At 42.3% G+C, this 14,622-nt stretch overlaps 1 protein-coding gene across 6 annotated transcripts in view; it reads left to right on the forward strand.

The window, feature by feature from the left end:
• The first annotated feature begins 455 nt into the window (after nt 1–455).
• Nucleotides 456–14,622, forward strand: part of ABCB4 (ATP binding cassette subfamily B member 4) — a 95,550-nt gene continuing 81,383 nt past the window's right edge. For 4 of the 6 annotated variants that reach the window (XM_059934008.1, XM_059934009.1, XM_059934007.1 and 1 more), the window contains exon 1: nt 2,093–2,206. In XM_059934008.1, coding sequence (XP_059789991.1) covers nt 2,196–2,206 — 11 coding nt within the window. In that variant the 5' untranslated portion in view covers nt 2,093–2,195. Of the gene's footprint in view, nt 2,207–14,528; nt 14,615–14,622 lie in introns of those variants that run through there. The other 2 variants (XM_059934005.1, XM_059934004.1) reach the window with 2 other exon arrangements.

Below are 14,622 nucleotides of genomic sequence, written 5' to 3' on the forward strand. Positions count from 1 at the left end.
CACACTATATTTAAAATATTTGCTTATTTTTTCTCTCTGTTTATAGGTATTTTATATACCTGAGGGCGAAGTCTTTATCTTGTAGTCTATACATCTTCTCTGTGCTCAGGGCAGTATCTTGACATAGCATGTGCCCTCTTCAAAAGTGTTGTGAGGATCATGAATAGACACAGCTAGGCAGGAAATGGTAGAGTTGCCAGTTTCCAGATTCTTCCACCTTGAGACGTGTTAAATATCTTCCCTTTGCCCTTCCATATTTACTCTCCTCCCTTCTCTCCACACTGCTCTCTGCCCGGGAGATTGACTTCTGTGGGTTCAGCTAAAGGGAAACCTGGGGGACAGTTGGAGGGGATCACTGTCCTTTTCAAAGCAGTTTTCTCTACATGACACTCATAAGGGTGCGGGGAGGGAGAAGTTCTGGTAACTTCTCCCTCCCCGCACCCATGCTGGCCTAGGAAAGGCAGTGCCCCGCCCCATTTTTGTGGCTCCAACATACTACACTATCCATTATGGTGTATCCATTATACTCTATGTTCTGCCCTTACCTTTGTAAATAGTCACTTCATTAAATCCTCCTTGAATATCCTAATTCAAATGTGCCTTTCCTCTCCTCCTGGGACTTCAACTGATAAAAGGCAGTTCCAGTTATTTCAAAAAGAAGCCACCATTCTTGACAAGGTAATGATTGCTTTCTAAAAACCTTCTCAATTATGTCTGTGAGTCTAGATTCCTACTTAATGTATGAAACCTCTCACATATCCCACCACATCCTTATCTGCCTTTTGCCTCAAATGAAGATCATACCTCCTTCCAGGGCTCCACTCTTCACTTTTATCTATTTTTTGTATTATTTCCCTGCTTTTGGACTTTTAGAATTATTTCTCTTAGATGTAACTTCATATGTGAGATTAGAGAATACGAATTTTGTATTTTCAATGGGTATTGTGGGCTGGGAGTGGAGGAAAGAAACACACCTAAAAAAAGTTAAATGGCCTTGTTACTATAGAACTCTCAAAGAGTTTGATGTGCCTGATGACCTTTGAGAGAGCAGCATGGTAACCAGCATTCCTCAAACTTATTTGACCATGGAACCCTTGTTATCTAAGTACCTGCTGGTACTCCTCGGGTCACAGTTTGGAAAACCTTGATCTTTAAAATCCATCCTTCTCTTCCTCCATAAATATTTCTTGAACAAATGAACAAATATTGACACAACTGGTCAGACCTCTAAGAGACGGGGCGTGGAAGACAGGTTCCACAACCCTTCCCTTGTAATCCTTCGGTGACTGTTGTGTCAGAATCTTCAAAGGTGTGCGTGGTGGGGTGGGAGGTAGCCAGCACTTCCTGCAAGATCTAGTTTGAGGTACTGATTGATGGTACTGATTGATGGATATTCAATTAGAGATCTTCTCCAAGCCTAGATTAATTGCGGATGCAGTTTCTCCTTTGGGCTTTCTGCCTTGATTCCTGAACTAGCTGGAGGTGGAAAAGAGGTGGGAAAGAAGGTAGAGTGGAGTGTTTATCAGGTGCTTGCAATGTGCCAGGTACTAAATTTAGTTCATCCCCTTTCTTAAAGGAGCTCACAGTCTAGTAGGAAGAAAAAGATGTAAGAATAATTAATGCAGTGTAATATATAATATAACATAACATAAGGCTATAATGAACAAAGAGCTTATACCCTGGTTTCTTTAGGGGTACCTCGTTATTCTGTGGCAAGGTCTATAGTTAACGGCATTTGACTTTATGCTTTGTTGCAGAGTAAGTTTAAGGTCAGACTGAGACAATGTCCACCTACCTGCATGTCTTACATAGAAAAACACAGATTTTTATAAGTAGCCATGATCTACTGGAGGTTACTAAGAAGGTGATAGAGTGTGGAGAAGGGGAGTGAGTAGATAAGTTAGAGAAATCTTTTTATCTAATACTTCACATCCCTTTTTCTATTGATGAACAAATACAAAGATTGGCTAATTTGATTTTAGCATCTTCTTCCTTTGCCTCGGCACCCTATTAGAGAAAATGGATTTTTAAAATCTGGTAGCAACTTCCAAGAAGCTGGAGTAGACATATTTTTCCCTATTCCTCCTGCTAAGTACAACCAGAAATACAGAACGTTACTTGTAAAACAATCATAAGAATACTCCGAAAAGTGAAGAGAAGAAGACAAACCAGCTAAGGACCTTGGAATCCAAAGAATGACGTGGTGGTGAGTTCTTCATTTTTGTTTTTGGCCTGTGGAGTTTATTTTTTTTTTTCCTTTAATTGAAGTATAGTTGATTTATAATATTGTGTTAGTTTCAGATGTATACAGCAAAGTGATTTGGTCATACATATATATGTATATATCTATATTCTTTTTTTCATTATAGTTTATTACAAGATATTGAGTATAGTTCCCTGTGCTATACAGTGAATCCTTGTTTTTTATCTGTTTTATATAAAGTAGTGTGCATCTGTTAATCCCATATTCCAAATTTATCCCTCTACCCTTTCCCCTTTGGTAACCATATGTTTGTTTTCTATGTCTGTGAGTTGGTTTCTGTTTTATAAATAAGTTCATTTGTACTGTTTTTTAGATTCCACCTATAAGTGATATCATATAATATTTGTCTTTCTCTGTCTAACTTACTTCACTTAGTATGATAATTTCTAGATCCATCCATGTTGCTGCAAATGATGTTATTTCCTTCTTTTTTATGGTTAAGTAATATTCCATTGTATGTGTATACCACTTATTCTTTATCCATTCATCTGTCAATGAACATTTGGGTTGCTTCCCTGTCTTGGCTATTGTAAATAGTGCTGCAGTGAACATTGGGGGTGCATGTATACTTTTCTTAAAATTAATTAATTAATTAATTTATTTATTTATTTATTTTTGGCTGCGTTGGATCTTCGTTGCTGCACGCGGGCTTTCTCCAGCTGTGGCAAGCAGGGGCCGCTCCTCGTCACAGTGCATGGGCTTCTCATTGCGGTGGCTTCTCTTGTTGTGGAGCACGGGCTCTAGGCGCGCGGGCTTCAGTAGTTGTGGCGTGCAGGCTTAGTAGTTGTGGCTTGCAGGCTCTAGAGTGCAGGCTCAGTAGTTGTGGTGCACAGGCATAGTTGCTCTGCAGCATGTGGGATCTTCCTGGACCAGGGCTGGAACCCGTGTCCCCTGCATTGGCAGGCAGATTCCTAACCACTGCACCACCAGGGAAGTCCCTGCACGTATACTTTTGAACCATGGTTTTCTCCAGATACACGCCCAGGAGTGGGATTTCTGGATCATATGGTAACTCTATTTTTAGTTTTCTTAAGGAACCTCCATACTCTTTTCCATAGTGGCTGCACCAATTTACATTCCCACCAACAGTGTAGGAGGGTTCCCTTTTCTCATTACCCTCTCCAGCATTTATTGTTTGTGGACTTTCTAAAAAAATTTTTATTGGAGTATAGTTGATTTAAAATGTTGTGTTATTTGCAGACTTATTGATGATGGCCATTCTGACCAGTGTGAGGTGATACCTCATTGTAGTTTTGATTTGCATTTCTCTAATAATTAGTGATGTTGAGCATCTTTTCAAGTGCCTATTGGCCATCTGTATGTCTTCTTTGGAGAAATGTCTATTTAGGTCTTCTGCCCAGTTTTTGATTGGATTGTTTGTTTTTTTGTTATTGATTTGTATGAGCTGTTTGTATATTTTGGAAATTGAGCCCTTGTTGGTCTCATGGTTTGCAAAGATTTTTTTCCAGTCTGTAGGCTGTCTTTTTGTTTTGTTTATGGTTTCCTTTGCTGTACAAAAGCTTATAAGCTTGGTGAAGTCCCATTTGTTTATTTTTGCTTTTATTACTATTGCCTTGGGAGACTGACCTAAGAAAACATTGCTACGATTTATGTCAGAGAATGTTTTGCCTACATTCTCTTCTAGGAGTTTTACGGTGTCATGTCTTAAATATAAAGTCTTTAAGCCATTTTTAGTTTATTTTTGTGTATGGTATGAGGGTGTGTTCTAACTTCGTTGAATTAATTGTGGCAGTCCAGCTTTCCCATCACCACCTGCTGAAGAGACTGTCTTTTCTCCATTGTATATTTTTGCCTCCTTTGTTGAAGATTAATTGACCATAGGTGTGTGGGTTTACTTCTGGGCTCTCTATTCTGTTCCATTGATCTATATGTCTATTTTTGTGCCAATACCATGCTGTTTTGATTACTGTAGCTTTGTAGTATTGTCTGAAGTCTGAGAGGATTATGCCTCCAGCTTTGTTATTTTTCCTCAGAATTGCTTTGGCAATTCTGGGTCTTTTGTGATTCCATATGAATTTTAGAATTATTAAATTGTTCTAGTTCTGTGAAAAATATCATGGGTAATTTGATAGGGATCACATTAAATCTGTAGACTGCTTTGGGTAGTATGACCATTTTAACTATGTTAATTATTCCAATCCAAGAACATGGGATATCTTTCCATTTCCTTGAATCATACTCGACTTCCTTTATCAGTGTTTTATAGTTCTCAGTGTATAAGTCTTTCACCTCCTTGGTTAGGTTTATTCCTAGGTATTTTTTAATGTGATTTTAAACGGGATTGTATTTTTTTTTTGATTTCTGATATTTCATTATTAGTGTAAAGAAATGCAGCTGATTTCTATATATTAATCTTGTATTCTGCTACCTCACTGAATTCATTTATCAGTTCAAATAGTTTTTGTGTGGAGTCTTTAGGGATTTCTATATAGAGTATCGTATCATCTGCATATAATGACAGTTTTACCTCTTCCTTCCAATTTCGATACCTTTTATTTCTTTTTCTTGTCTGATGTTTTGTCTTGTTTTGCTTTATTCTTGCTTCGTATATCCCAGACTTGGAGCTGAAGAAGGTGAAAACCCAGAAATGCCAACGTGCACAGACAAAAAGGAGCCCCAACAAAAGCCTGCTCTCTCTAACCAAAGGACCAGGAAAGGGGCAGCACAGCAAGATAGAAAATGTTTAGACATTTTCTAGCCTCTCTACTCTAGCCAAACATCATAGGAAAAAAAGTATAGCACCATCCAGGCCCACACCTGAAAAGGCTGAGTGGCAAGCCTTGACTTCTACCCTTGAGAGGCTGTAACAAGGCACCCTAACCTCACCATCTGCGCCCCACCACGGTGGTGTCAGAGAAAGCCAAGCAGGGAGCTGACTATTCATCCCCACCACAGGAATGAGGTACCTCCTCCCCTCTCCTCTGGGATGGTATTAGAGGGGGCATAGTAGAGGCTCAGGACTTTCCCTGTTCAGCAGTAACAAGGCCACCTCCGCCCCCCTGTGGTGTCAGTGGAGACCATGTGGAGAGCTGTAACAATGCACTCCCACTCTGCCCAGCTAGGAAAGTATCAATGGAGACAGTTAGAGAGTCAGAACCCCCGCCTCTGCTTAGCAGTAACAAGGAGCCCCTCCCACCTCAGGGGTCAGCGGAGACCAAGTGAGGAATCTGGACTTCTACCCTCACTTACAGTAATGATACCCCTTTCCCTGGTAGAGCAGTGTCCCCAAATCAAGGAAAATAAAAGGTTTAATTAAGATCTAGAATCTCACAATACCTTAAATGTCCAGGTTTCAAGGGAATATTACTCAACAGACCAATATCCTTATCAATTTGGACACAAAAATACAATATATTACCATTGGGGAAACTAAGAAAAGTGTACATCAGATCTCCCTGTATTATTCTTACAACTGTATGTGAATCTATAAACATCTCAAAATTAAAAATTTAATTAAAAAGAAGGCAGCAAGGGAGCAGGATAAAGAGAATTATAGATTCTACCTAATATTAGTAGGGTTCCATAAATAATGCACAGGTGATTGCAAACCCAAGTTAATCTTGCTTCAGTAGATTTCTGAACATTTCACAACACTCTTTAAAGTGATTGAAGAGCTCTTAAGATGCCACAATTTTAGGTTTAGGAAATAGTGCTGTGAGTAACTGAGAACTAACATCAAATGCCAACATAACATTCCTGTTCTTCTTTGTTATATTATCTATAGATATTTTAGTATGATATGAGCAAATATTTTAATCTGTAGCAAAGTACGTACAATATTTTGAAAAGGTATGGTTTTAGAATAACCCTAAGAGTCAACATTAATGACCTAAAGCACAGTGACCCTAGCTGGTGCTTATTCATTTAATCTCTGACCTTGGCACCCTGCAGCCCTTCTGTCCACCCAACAGTTACCATAACTTTCACAGAGCACAAGAATTCCATTAGGCAATGTGACCTTGGAACTCTCAATGTGCCATTACTTTACCCTGGTAGAAATGAGATGACCTTGTGATTGATAACAAACTCTTCCCAACTGCTTTAAATTTTGTTGTGGTACCTTTGCAAGCCTACCCTGGTTTAAGAGGGTATAAGGAAGAGTTCATTGGAAAAGTTCATTGGAACTACCAGTGAAAACCAGTTTCACTGGAAATCAGCATTACCCTCATCTTCAACATCTTATGAATGCCTTCCAATGTGCTGGGGCCAAATTAGATGAGTTTTATAATGAGGAAAAGAAAAGTGAGACCAAAAGGAAATGATTTTTTAGGAGATAAGAGGTCAGAGGTGGAGAGGGATTTTTGTTTTGTTTTTCACGCAGGTTAAGAAGGGTTTTGAAAAGAATTTGGGGAGAAATTTACAAGATGTGTAACATGGTTTGAAGGCAGTGAAGACAGGAGAAATCAAGATCCATCAACTCTGAGAGGAAGATGGAAGATTTAAGCAGAGGTACTGGTGACAGAAAATTTGGAAACAGAATGTAGGAAAGTGTGGCAACATGCAAATATAATAGTCAAAGATAGCATCTAACCGTCTCTCTTCAGAGATGAAAGGTCAGGGAATTGTTAGCCACAAATACAATATAGTGGGAGAAAGACCAGAGAGCATATTACCGTCAAGCTAAAGGTCGACTGGACAGAGAACTGAGTCCATTATTCTCTCTTCAGAGAAAACTGTTGCAAAGTCATTTATATTTAAATATAATATAAAATATATAATATAGTATATCCAATTATTGTAATATAATATTATAACACTATAGAAAATATTAAATATTTTAAAATACTTTGGTAGGTGGAGTTTGCTCTTCCCTTTGGCCCTTACTTACAGTACACTCTTTTTTTTTTTTTTTTTTTATAGTTTTTATGTACTTATTTATTTTATTTTTGTCTGTGTTGGGTCTTCGTTTCTGTGCGAGGGGTTTCTCTAGTTGCGGCAAGCGGGGGCCACTCTTCATCGCGGTGCGCGGGCCTCTCGCTATCGCGGCCTCTCTTGTTGCGGAGCACAGGCTCCAGACGCGCAGGCTCAGTAGTTGTGGCGCACGGGCCCAGTTGCTCCGCGGCATGTGGGATCTTCCCAGACCAGGGCTCGAACCCGTGTCCCCTGCATTGGCAGGCAGATTCTCAACCACCGCGCCACCAGGGAAGCCCCCACTCTTTTTTACATATAAATCTTTTATGCTATAGCTTAAAACTATTGATCTATTCAGTACACATTTGATGAGCCTCTAGTGCTGTGGGTACTAGATCCAGAGATAGGCATGGCCTCTGCCTGGCAGCAGTCTTCCCCAGGGTGTCCTAATTCCATTCACTTACTTTTTAGGAATTCCAGTTGCCACACCTTTAAACCGAGAATGATACCGCCTCGCTTGTTTTCCTTGAACATGCTTCTTCTTTTGAGATTTGAATGAGGTGATATATATGTGTGACGGGCTCTGTAACTTTATAAAACACTATACAGATCTGATTTTTCTACTGGCTTATTCTCAGTTCATTTTGAGGCAGGAGCTAAGCCCCGTTTTTCTTTATATCCTCAAACCCTTGCACAGGGTCTGGTACATAGTAAGTGTGGGCAGCAAATGTTGGATATCTCATTGAACAAAACAGAGGAAAATATCTTTATTCTTGTGGGTCTTACATACTACTGAGGTGACAATAAACAGCAAGCATAATCATTTCATAAATTGTATAGTGTACTAGAAGGTGTAAAATGGTATGGGAAGAAAAATTGGAGTAGAGTAAGGGGAATTGGGAGTCCTGGGGATAAGCGTTTTTAAAGAGGTCAGGACTGGTCTCATTGACAAGATGGTAATCAAGAAGAGACTTGTAAGAGGTGAAGGTTTCAGCCGTGTGAATATTTGGAGGAAGAGAATTTGGGGCCGAGGGAACAACTAGCCTAAACACCCTGAGGTGGAACCCTGCCTCTCTTGTTTGTGGAACATCCAAGAAGCCAGTGTGGCTGGCAGGGAGAGAGGCAGGGAGAGCAGTAGAAAACGAGGTCAGAGAAGTTACGGAGAGGGTGAGCCACTGCAGGCCATGGCTCCAAATGAACTGGGGGCCACTGGGGAATTGTGAGCAGAGGCGTCACGTGATCTGACTCACTTTTCAAAAGAATCACTCTGGCTGCTGCTTTGAGAATGGACAGAGGCAGGAGAGGAGGTAAAGACAGGAGCAGAGAGACTGTTAAGAAGCTCTTGTAGTCAGGTGAGAGATGAGAACGGCTTGCACCATGCTGGTAGAACTGGAGAGAAACAAGTGGTCAGATTCTGGATATATATATATTTTTTAACCTTTTTTTTTTTTTATGTGGACCATCTTTTTTAAAGTCTTTATTGAATTTGTTATGATAGTGCTTCTGTTTTATGTTTTGGTTTTTTGGCCACAAGGCATGTGGGATCTTAGCCCCCCGACCAGGGATCGAACCTGCAACCCCTGCGTTGGAAGACAAAGTCCTAACCACTGGTCCGCTAGGGAAGTCCCTGATTCTGTATCTATTCTGAAGGTAGAACCAATAAGATTTCCTGACAGAGTATGGGCTGTAGAAGAAAGAAGAATGCAGGATGACTCTAATATTTTTGCTGATCAACTGGATGGCTGGAGGTGCCAACTGAGAAGGAGAAAAACCTGCTGGAGGGGCCGGTTTGGGGGAAAGGTCATGAGTCAAGGTTGGGCACTTGAAACATCCAAGTAGAGACACCAAAGATGCAGTTATATTGATATATATGAGCCAGGAAGTCAGGAAGGAAGTCTAGACTGTAAATAAAACATTAGAAATTGTTGGATACCAATGGTATTTAAAGCCCTGAGACTGGCTGAGATTACAGAGGGAGTGAGAATAGACAGAGAAGTCTGAGCAGTGAGCCTTAGCACTCCAATGTTGGTTGAGAAGCTGAAAGAAGAGGAACAACATCAAAGGAGACTGAGAAAGAGTGACCAGTAAAGCAGAAGAAAATCCAAGAAATATGTGATGTTCTGGAGTTCAAGTGAGGAAAATGTATCAAGGGAGAGAGAGAAATTTGTCAACTGCTTGAATTTGTCAAGTCAGATAAGGACAAAAAATTGACCTTTGGATTTAGCAACGTAGAGGTTATCAGTGACTTACAAAGGCAGTTTTGGTAGTGTGAAAGGGTCAAACTCCTGATTAGAGTGTGTTTAAGGGAGAACAGGAGGACAGGAAATGGAGAAAGTGATAGAGATAACTCTTTTAAGAAGTGTAGCTGCAAAGAGAAGGAGGGAAATGTGATAGTAGTTGGTAAGAAAAGTGAGGTCAAGAAGATTTTTTGTTTTTAAGGTGGAAGAAATAACAGCATGTGTACCAGCAGGGCTGGGACAGAAAAGTTGACGATGCAGGAGAGACGGGGAGTAATGGCTCCTAATGAAGTCATTTTTGAGGAGGTGAGATCTATCGCTGAAAAGTACAAACAAAAGGACTGCCTGCATATAGACACATGGATAGTTCATTTAGAGAAGCAGGGGGAAAGGCAGAGTGTTGGGTGCAGCCTCTGGTAAGCGGGCACATGTCCTGGCGGGAGACAGTGGCAGTTCTCTTCTGAGCACCGCGATTTCCATCAATGAAATAAGAAGCGTGTGACGATATGGAATGTGAAGCAGAAGGTGAAGATGTGGAATGGATGATAGACGTTGGAGGAAAGAGGAACTATGAAATAATGATCCAGGAAAGTGGAAGAGTAAATGCACTAAGGAAATATTTGCTGTTGGGCAGCAAAGGTTGGGATATACTAGTGTATAAGACAGAAAAAAAAAAAACCTTTGTTCGTAGGAATCTTGCATCCCGCAGAGTGGACAATAAATAATATGCATAATAAATACATTAAGTATATAGTAAAGGGCCATTTAGTTTCGTGGTGGGACCATTCAGATGGTTTTGTGTTTTTCTTTAGCCATGTTCTGTTGCATGGTGGAAGCTTGTAGTAGTTGGATAATTTAAATAAGCAGGGTTGTAGTTTTACCAAGCAAGCCTGGTAAAGAGAGAAGGCAAGGGAGTTGCAGATGTTTGCAAGATTGGTGGAACACGGAACACCAAAAGAGTGAGGAAGGGTTAAAAGGTGGTAAGATCAATGGATTGGAGGAAGAAGTTGTTTAACCATCCGATACATTTGATCCATCTCCTCTATCCCCACTTCCCTGCCCTAGTTTAATGTAGTGGCTTAGAACAGTGCCAGGATTAGAATTCTAGCTGTGTCAATTATAAAATCTCTATTCTGTTTTCATTTTAATTTTGTTTATCCCTGTCCAAAACACATTGCCTTAATTACTATAGTTTCATAATAAAAGTCTTGATATCCAGTAAGGCAAATCTTTAAATAATTTTTCAAAATGAAGGTGAGATAAATTTTCAGGGAAAAAAAACCTGAGAAAATGTATCACCGACTTAAAGGAAACACAAAAATGTTCTTTAGGTAAAAGGAAAATGATCCAAGGTAGTGGCTCTGAGATGTAGGAAGAAATAAAGAGAAAGAAAATGATAATAAATATATAAATCTAAATAATAGTGACTATAAAGTAATATTCTCATAAGGGTCATAAAAGAAAAAATTAAAGTACATGACAATAGTAGTGTGTGAGTCAGAGATGGATAAATGAGGTTTGAGAATTCTAAAGTTCTTGCATTGTCCTGGAAGAGGAAAAAGTACCACTGATTAGTCAAAGATACGTCATGATCTCTAGGAAGGAGTTAACTGTTAAATAGAAAAATAGAAGACTATAGACTTAATAAATCAAGAGAAAAGAAACAAAGAATAAAAATATTTAATTGCTCCAAGAGAGAGCAAAAATTAAGATTAGAAAAGAAAGAACTAGTGGAACATGTAGAAAAAGTAAGACAGAGTGGGGGAAGGACATTAACCCGACATCAACGAGAGCAAAGCAGAAGTATCTCAATATCCTACCAACAAAAGAAAGTTAAGATTTCTTACAGCCTTAGTATCACTGAGAAATCGCCAGTGTATCATAGTGGCTTAAATATTGTTTTTTTTTTGTTTGTTTTGTTTTTTTTTTTTTTTTTTTTTTTTTTAGACATTATTTGTTTTTTTTTTAATTTTATAACTACTTTATTTATTTATTTATTTATTTTTTGGCTGTGTTGGGTCTTCGGTTCGTGCGAGGGCTTTCTCCAGTTGCGGCAAGCGGGGGCCACTCTTCATCGCGGTGCGGGGACCGCTCTTCATCGCGGTGCGCGGGCCTTTCACTATCGCGGCCCCTCCCGTTGCGGGGCACAGGCTCCAGACGCGCAGGCTCAGTAGTTGTGGCTCACGGGCCCAGCTACTCCGTGGCATGTGGGATCTTCCCAGACCAGGGCTCGAACCCGTGTCCCCTGCATTAGCAGGCAGATTCTCAACCACTGCGCCACCAGGGAAGCCCTTAAATATTGTTTTTGAATGAACAACCAGATGGATGCCCCGGGTAATGTTGTTTTATTGTTATCAAATAAATATAAAAGTGGCCCTTGGAATGGGCTGTAACACAGGCAAAAACATAAACAGTCATGTGGACATGGCTCCTCTCTCCCCACAAACATGCCTCAGATGCAGAATACACGTGATGAACACTTCTTATAGGGACAACTTTGTGAATAGACTCTGAGAGACAGACAGACAGGCACACACATCTTATTCCTGGGTCCTTTTGTTTGTTTTTTTGTTTTCGTTTTTAGTTCAGAAGCTTCCTACTTCCTCACGTATCCGCCTTTTCTCTCCCTCAAGTTGTCTTTTATAGAAACTGAACAGGCTACCATCTCCTTATAGGCTACGGAGTTTTATAATGTCCTCAGTCACCACCAAGCTTTCTTTCAAGCTAAACAATTCCAGTTGCTTTAATCTCAGAGTATTTTAACCTAGTGATCTGACCACCTGTTAGACTTGTGAGGAAGAGGAATTCTGGTTGATCAAAGAGAATCCTCATGATTGTGCTGGACGGGATAAGAAGAACAAATATTTTAAGGAAAATCCGTAAATAAATTCATTTCTAATAATTCTAGAGCATGCCATAGTTTTTGTTTGTTTGTTTTTAAATTAATTTATTAATTTATTATTTATTTTTGGTTGCATTGGGTCTTTGTTGCTGCACGCGGGCTTTCTCTAGTTGTGGCGAGCAGGGGCTACTCTTCGTTGCGGTGCACGGGCTTCTCATTGCAGTGGCTTCTCTTGTTGCGCAGCACGGGCTCTAGGCGTGCGGGCTTCAGTTGTTGTGGCTCACGGGCTCAGTAGTTGTGTCTCGCGGGCTCTAGAGCGCAGGCTTAGTAGTTGTGGCGCACGGGCTTAGTTGCTCCGCAGCATGTGGGATCTTCCTGGACCAGGGCTTGAACCCGTGTCCCCTGCATTGGCAGGTGGATTCTTAACCACTGCACCACCAGGGAAGTCCAGTGCCATAGTTTTAATCAACTCCCAGCATCTCTTCAAATCAACTTCTGCCTAGCTCAAGGTAACAGGCAGAGCAGGATGAAGATGAGTGGCATATCTAAGAGTGAGTGCTAGAGCTGCTGGCTCCTATCCCAGTCTCTTCTCCTAAGCCTCTTCTGATCTTTTAACTATTAATGCTAGTTGTCATTTATAAGGTACCTCCTATATGCCAGGCACTTTGCACACATTATGTTTAATCCTAACAACACCCCTGTTTTATGGTTTCGGAGACTGAATCAAGAATTAAACTGCCGAAGCCCAGACAGCTAGTAAGTGGTAGAGGTGAGATTCATTCCAGGGTCTGCCGACAACACCACCTCTTATAGGATGCTCTGCTTTAAGGTTCTCTGGGAACCCAAGAAAGCCCTGGGATGACTTCTGTGTTAATAAGACAGAGCAGGAGCAAGGACCAGCAGGTAATCCTGCTACCTGGTTGGGAGGAAGGAAAGCCATATTTATGGAGTGTATTCTGTTCTAGGCTCAATGCTAGCTCCTTTTACCTTCTTAGTTCATTTATTCCTCACAGTGACCTGGTAAAAGAGATGTTTTATCCTTATGTTACATATGAGGAAACTGAGGTTTCGACAAGTGAGAAAGTGTCCAAGGTCACATAGCTAATAAGATGTGAAGCTCTGAGTTTGAATCCCACTGGCTTCAAAGCCATGATAACATATTACTCCCTGTTTTAGATTCTTCCTTTGCAAAGGAGTGCGGAGAGGTCAATGAAAAGCGACAAGAAGACCACACGGGGGACTCAAGTGGGCGCTAGGTGTAGAGATAATTTAGCACAGGGAGAAGTCCAAGATTAGAGCAGTATGCCACAGGAGGACACTGGAGACTGGACCCTGGTCTCGAGGATGCAGCCTCAGGCGGGACTTAACCTCTCTGGGCATCAGTTTCTTATTGTTTAAAACAAACAAACAAACAAACAAAAACAGCTGGTTTTGAATTAGACGATCTCTAAAGTCCCTTCCAGCCCTAAAGTTCTGTGTCTCTAAGAATTAAGAGGGCACCGACAGAGAGAAGCTTAATGTGATGATTCCAGGTGGCCCTGCCCAGCTCTCGTCGTCCCTGGAGATGGTTGGGTTTGGTGGCCCGGGGACCAGACCTGGGGATGCAGAAGCGGGAGGCGAGCCTAGGGGTCTCTCTTGGTCCTCGACTGTCCCATGATTAGTGAGCGTCTAGAAACTGTCCCGCGCATGGGTTTAAAAAGAACACTGAGCGCCGAGGGAGTGTGACAGTCACTTTGTAGGGCTCGGGTGGCCCGCCGGGCGAGGCTTTCGGAACACCCGGCGGCACCGGGCCGGTCGAGGGCTTATCAGCAGTAGCTGGTGCAGCGGGCCCGGGGCTGGCTGCTCGCCCGGGTGGGCGGCGGCCGGCGGGGCACCTCGGGCAGCGAGGAGGGCGGCGCGCCGGGCCCTTCTCCGTGCTTGGCCCGCCGTGTGAGGCGGGCGGGCGGCGGGAGCGGCTCCTGCGGCCCGGGGGCCCTCGCCCGGGGCCGACGCGTGCGTGCGCAGGGGGGGGGGGTGGGCGGGGGCGAGGCCGCCTCTGCGAACAAAGTCCAGCCCTGGTGCGCCCAGCAGCTCCGCCAGAGACGCACGAGGTCCCAGGTGAGGGGAGCTTGGGCGCGCCGGCGCCGACCGCGGGACTCCGGGGACAGTGGGCTCCGGGCGGCGGCAGCGCGACTTCCACGCGGCGTCCCCGGTCCCCGCGACCTGTCAGCCGGCCCCGATCCCTCGCGCAGGGTCTGCGAGGAGGCTGGTCGACCTCCCCGTGCTGGGGTGGGTGTTCTTGGACCTGAGACTGTGGTTTCTCACCTAGGCTGAGATGGATCTAGAGGCGGGAAGGATCGGAACAGTCCGGGTCCCCAGGAAAACGGAGGACGAATTTGAACGGGGCAGCAGCAGCAGCAGGTACATAA

This window comes from Balaenoptera ricei, chromosome 9 (genome assembly GCF_028023285.1).
Source record: "Balaenoptera ricei isolate mBalRic1 chromosome 9, mBalRic1.hap2, whole genome shotgun sequence".
NCBI classification, from domain to species: domain Eukaryota; kingdom Metazoa; phylum Chordata; class Mammalia; order Artiodactyla; family Balaenopteridae; genus Balaenoptera; species Balaenoptera ricei.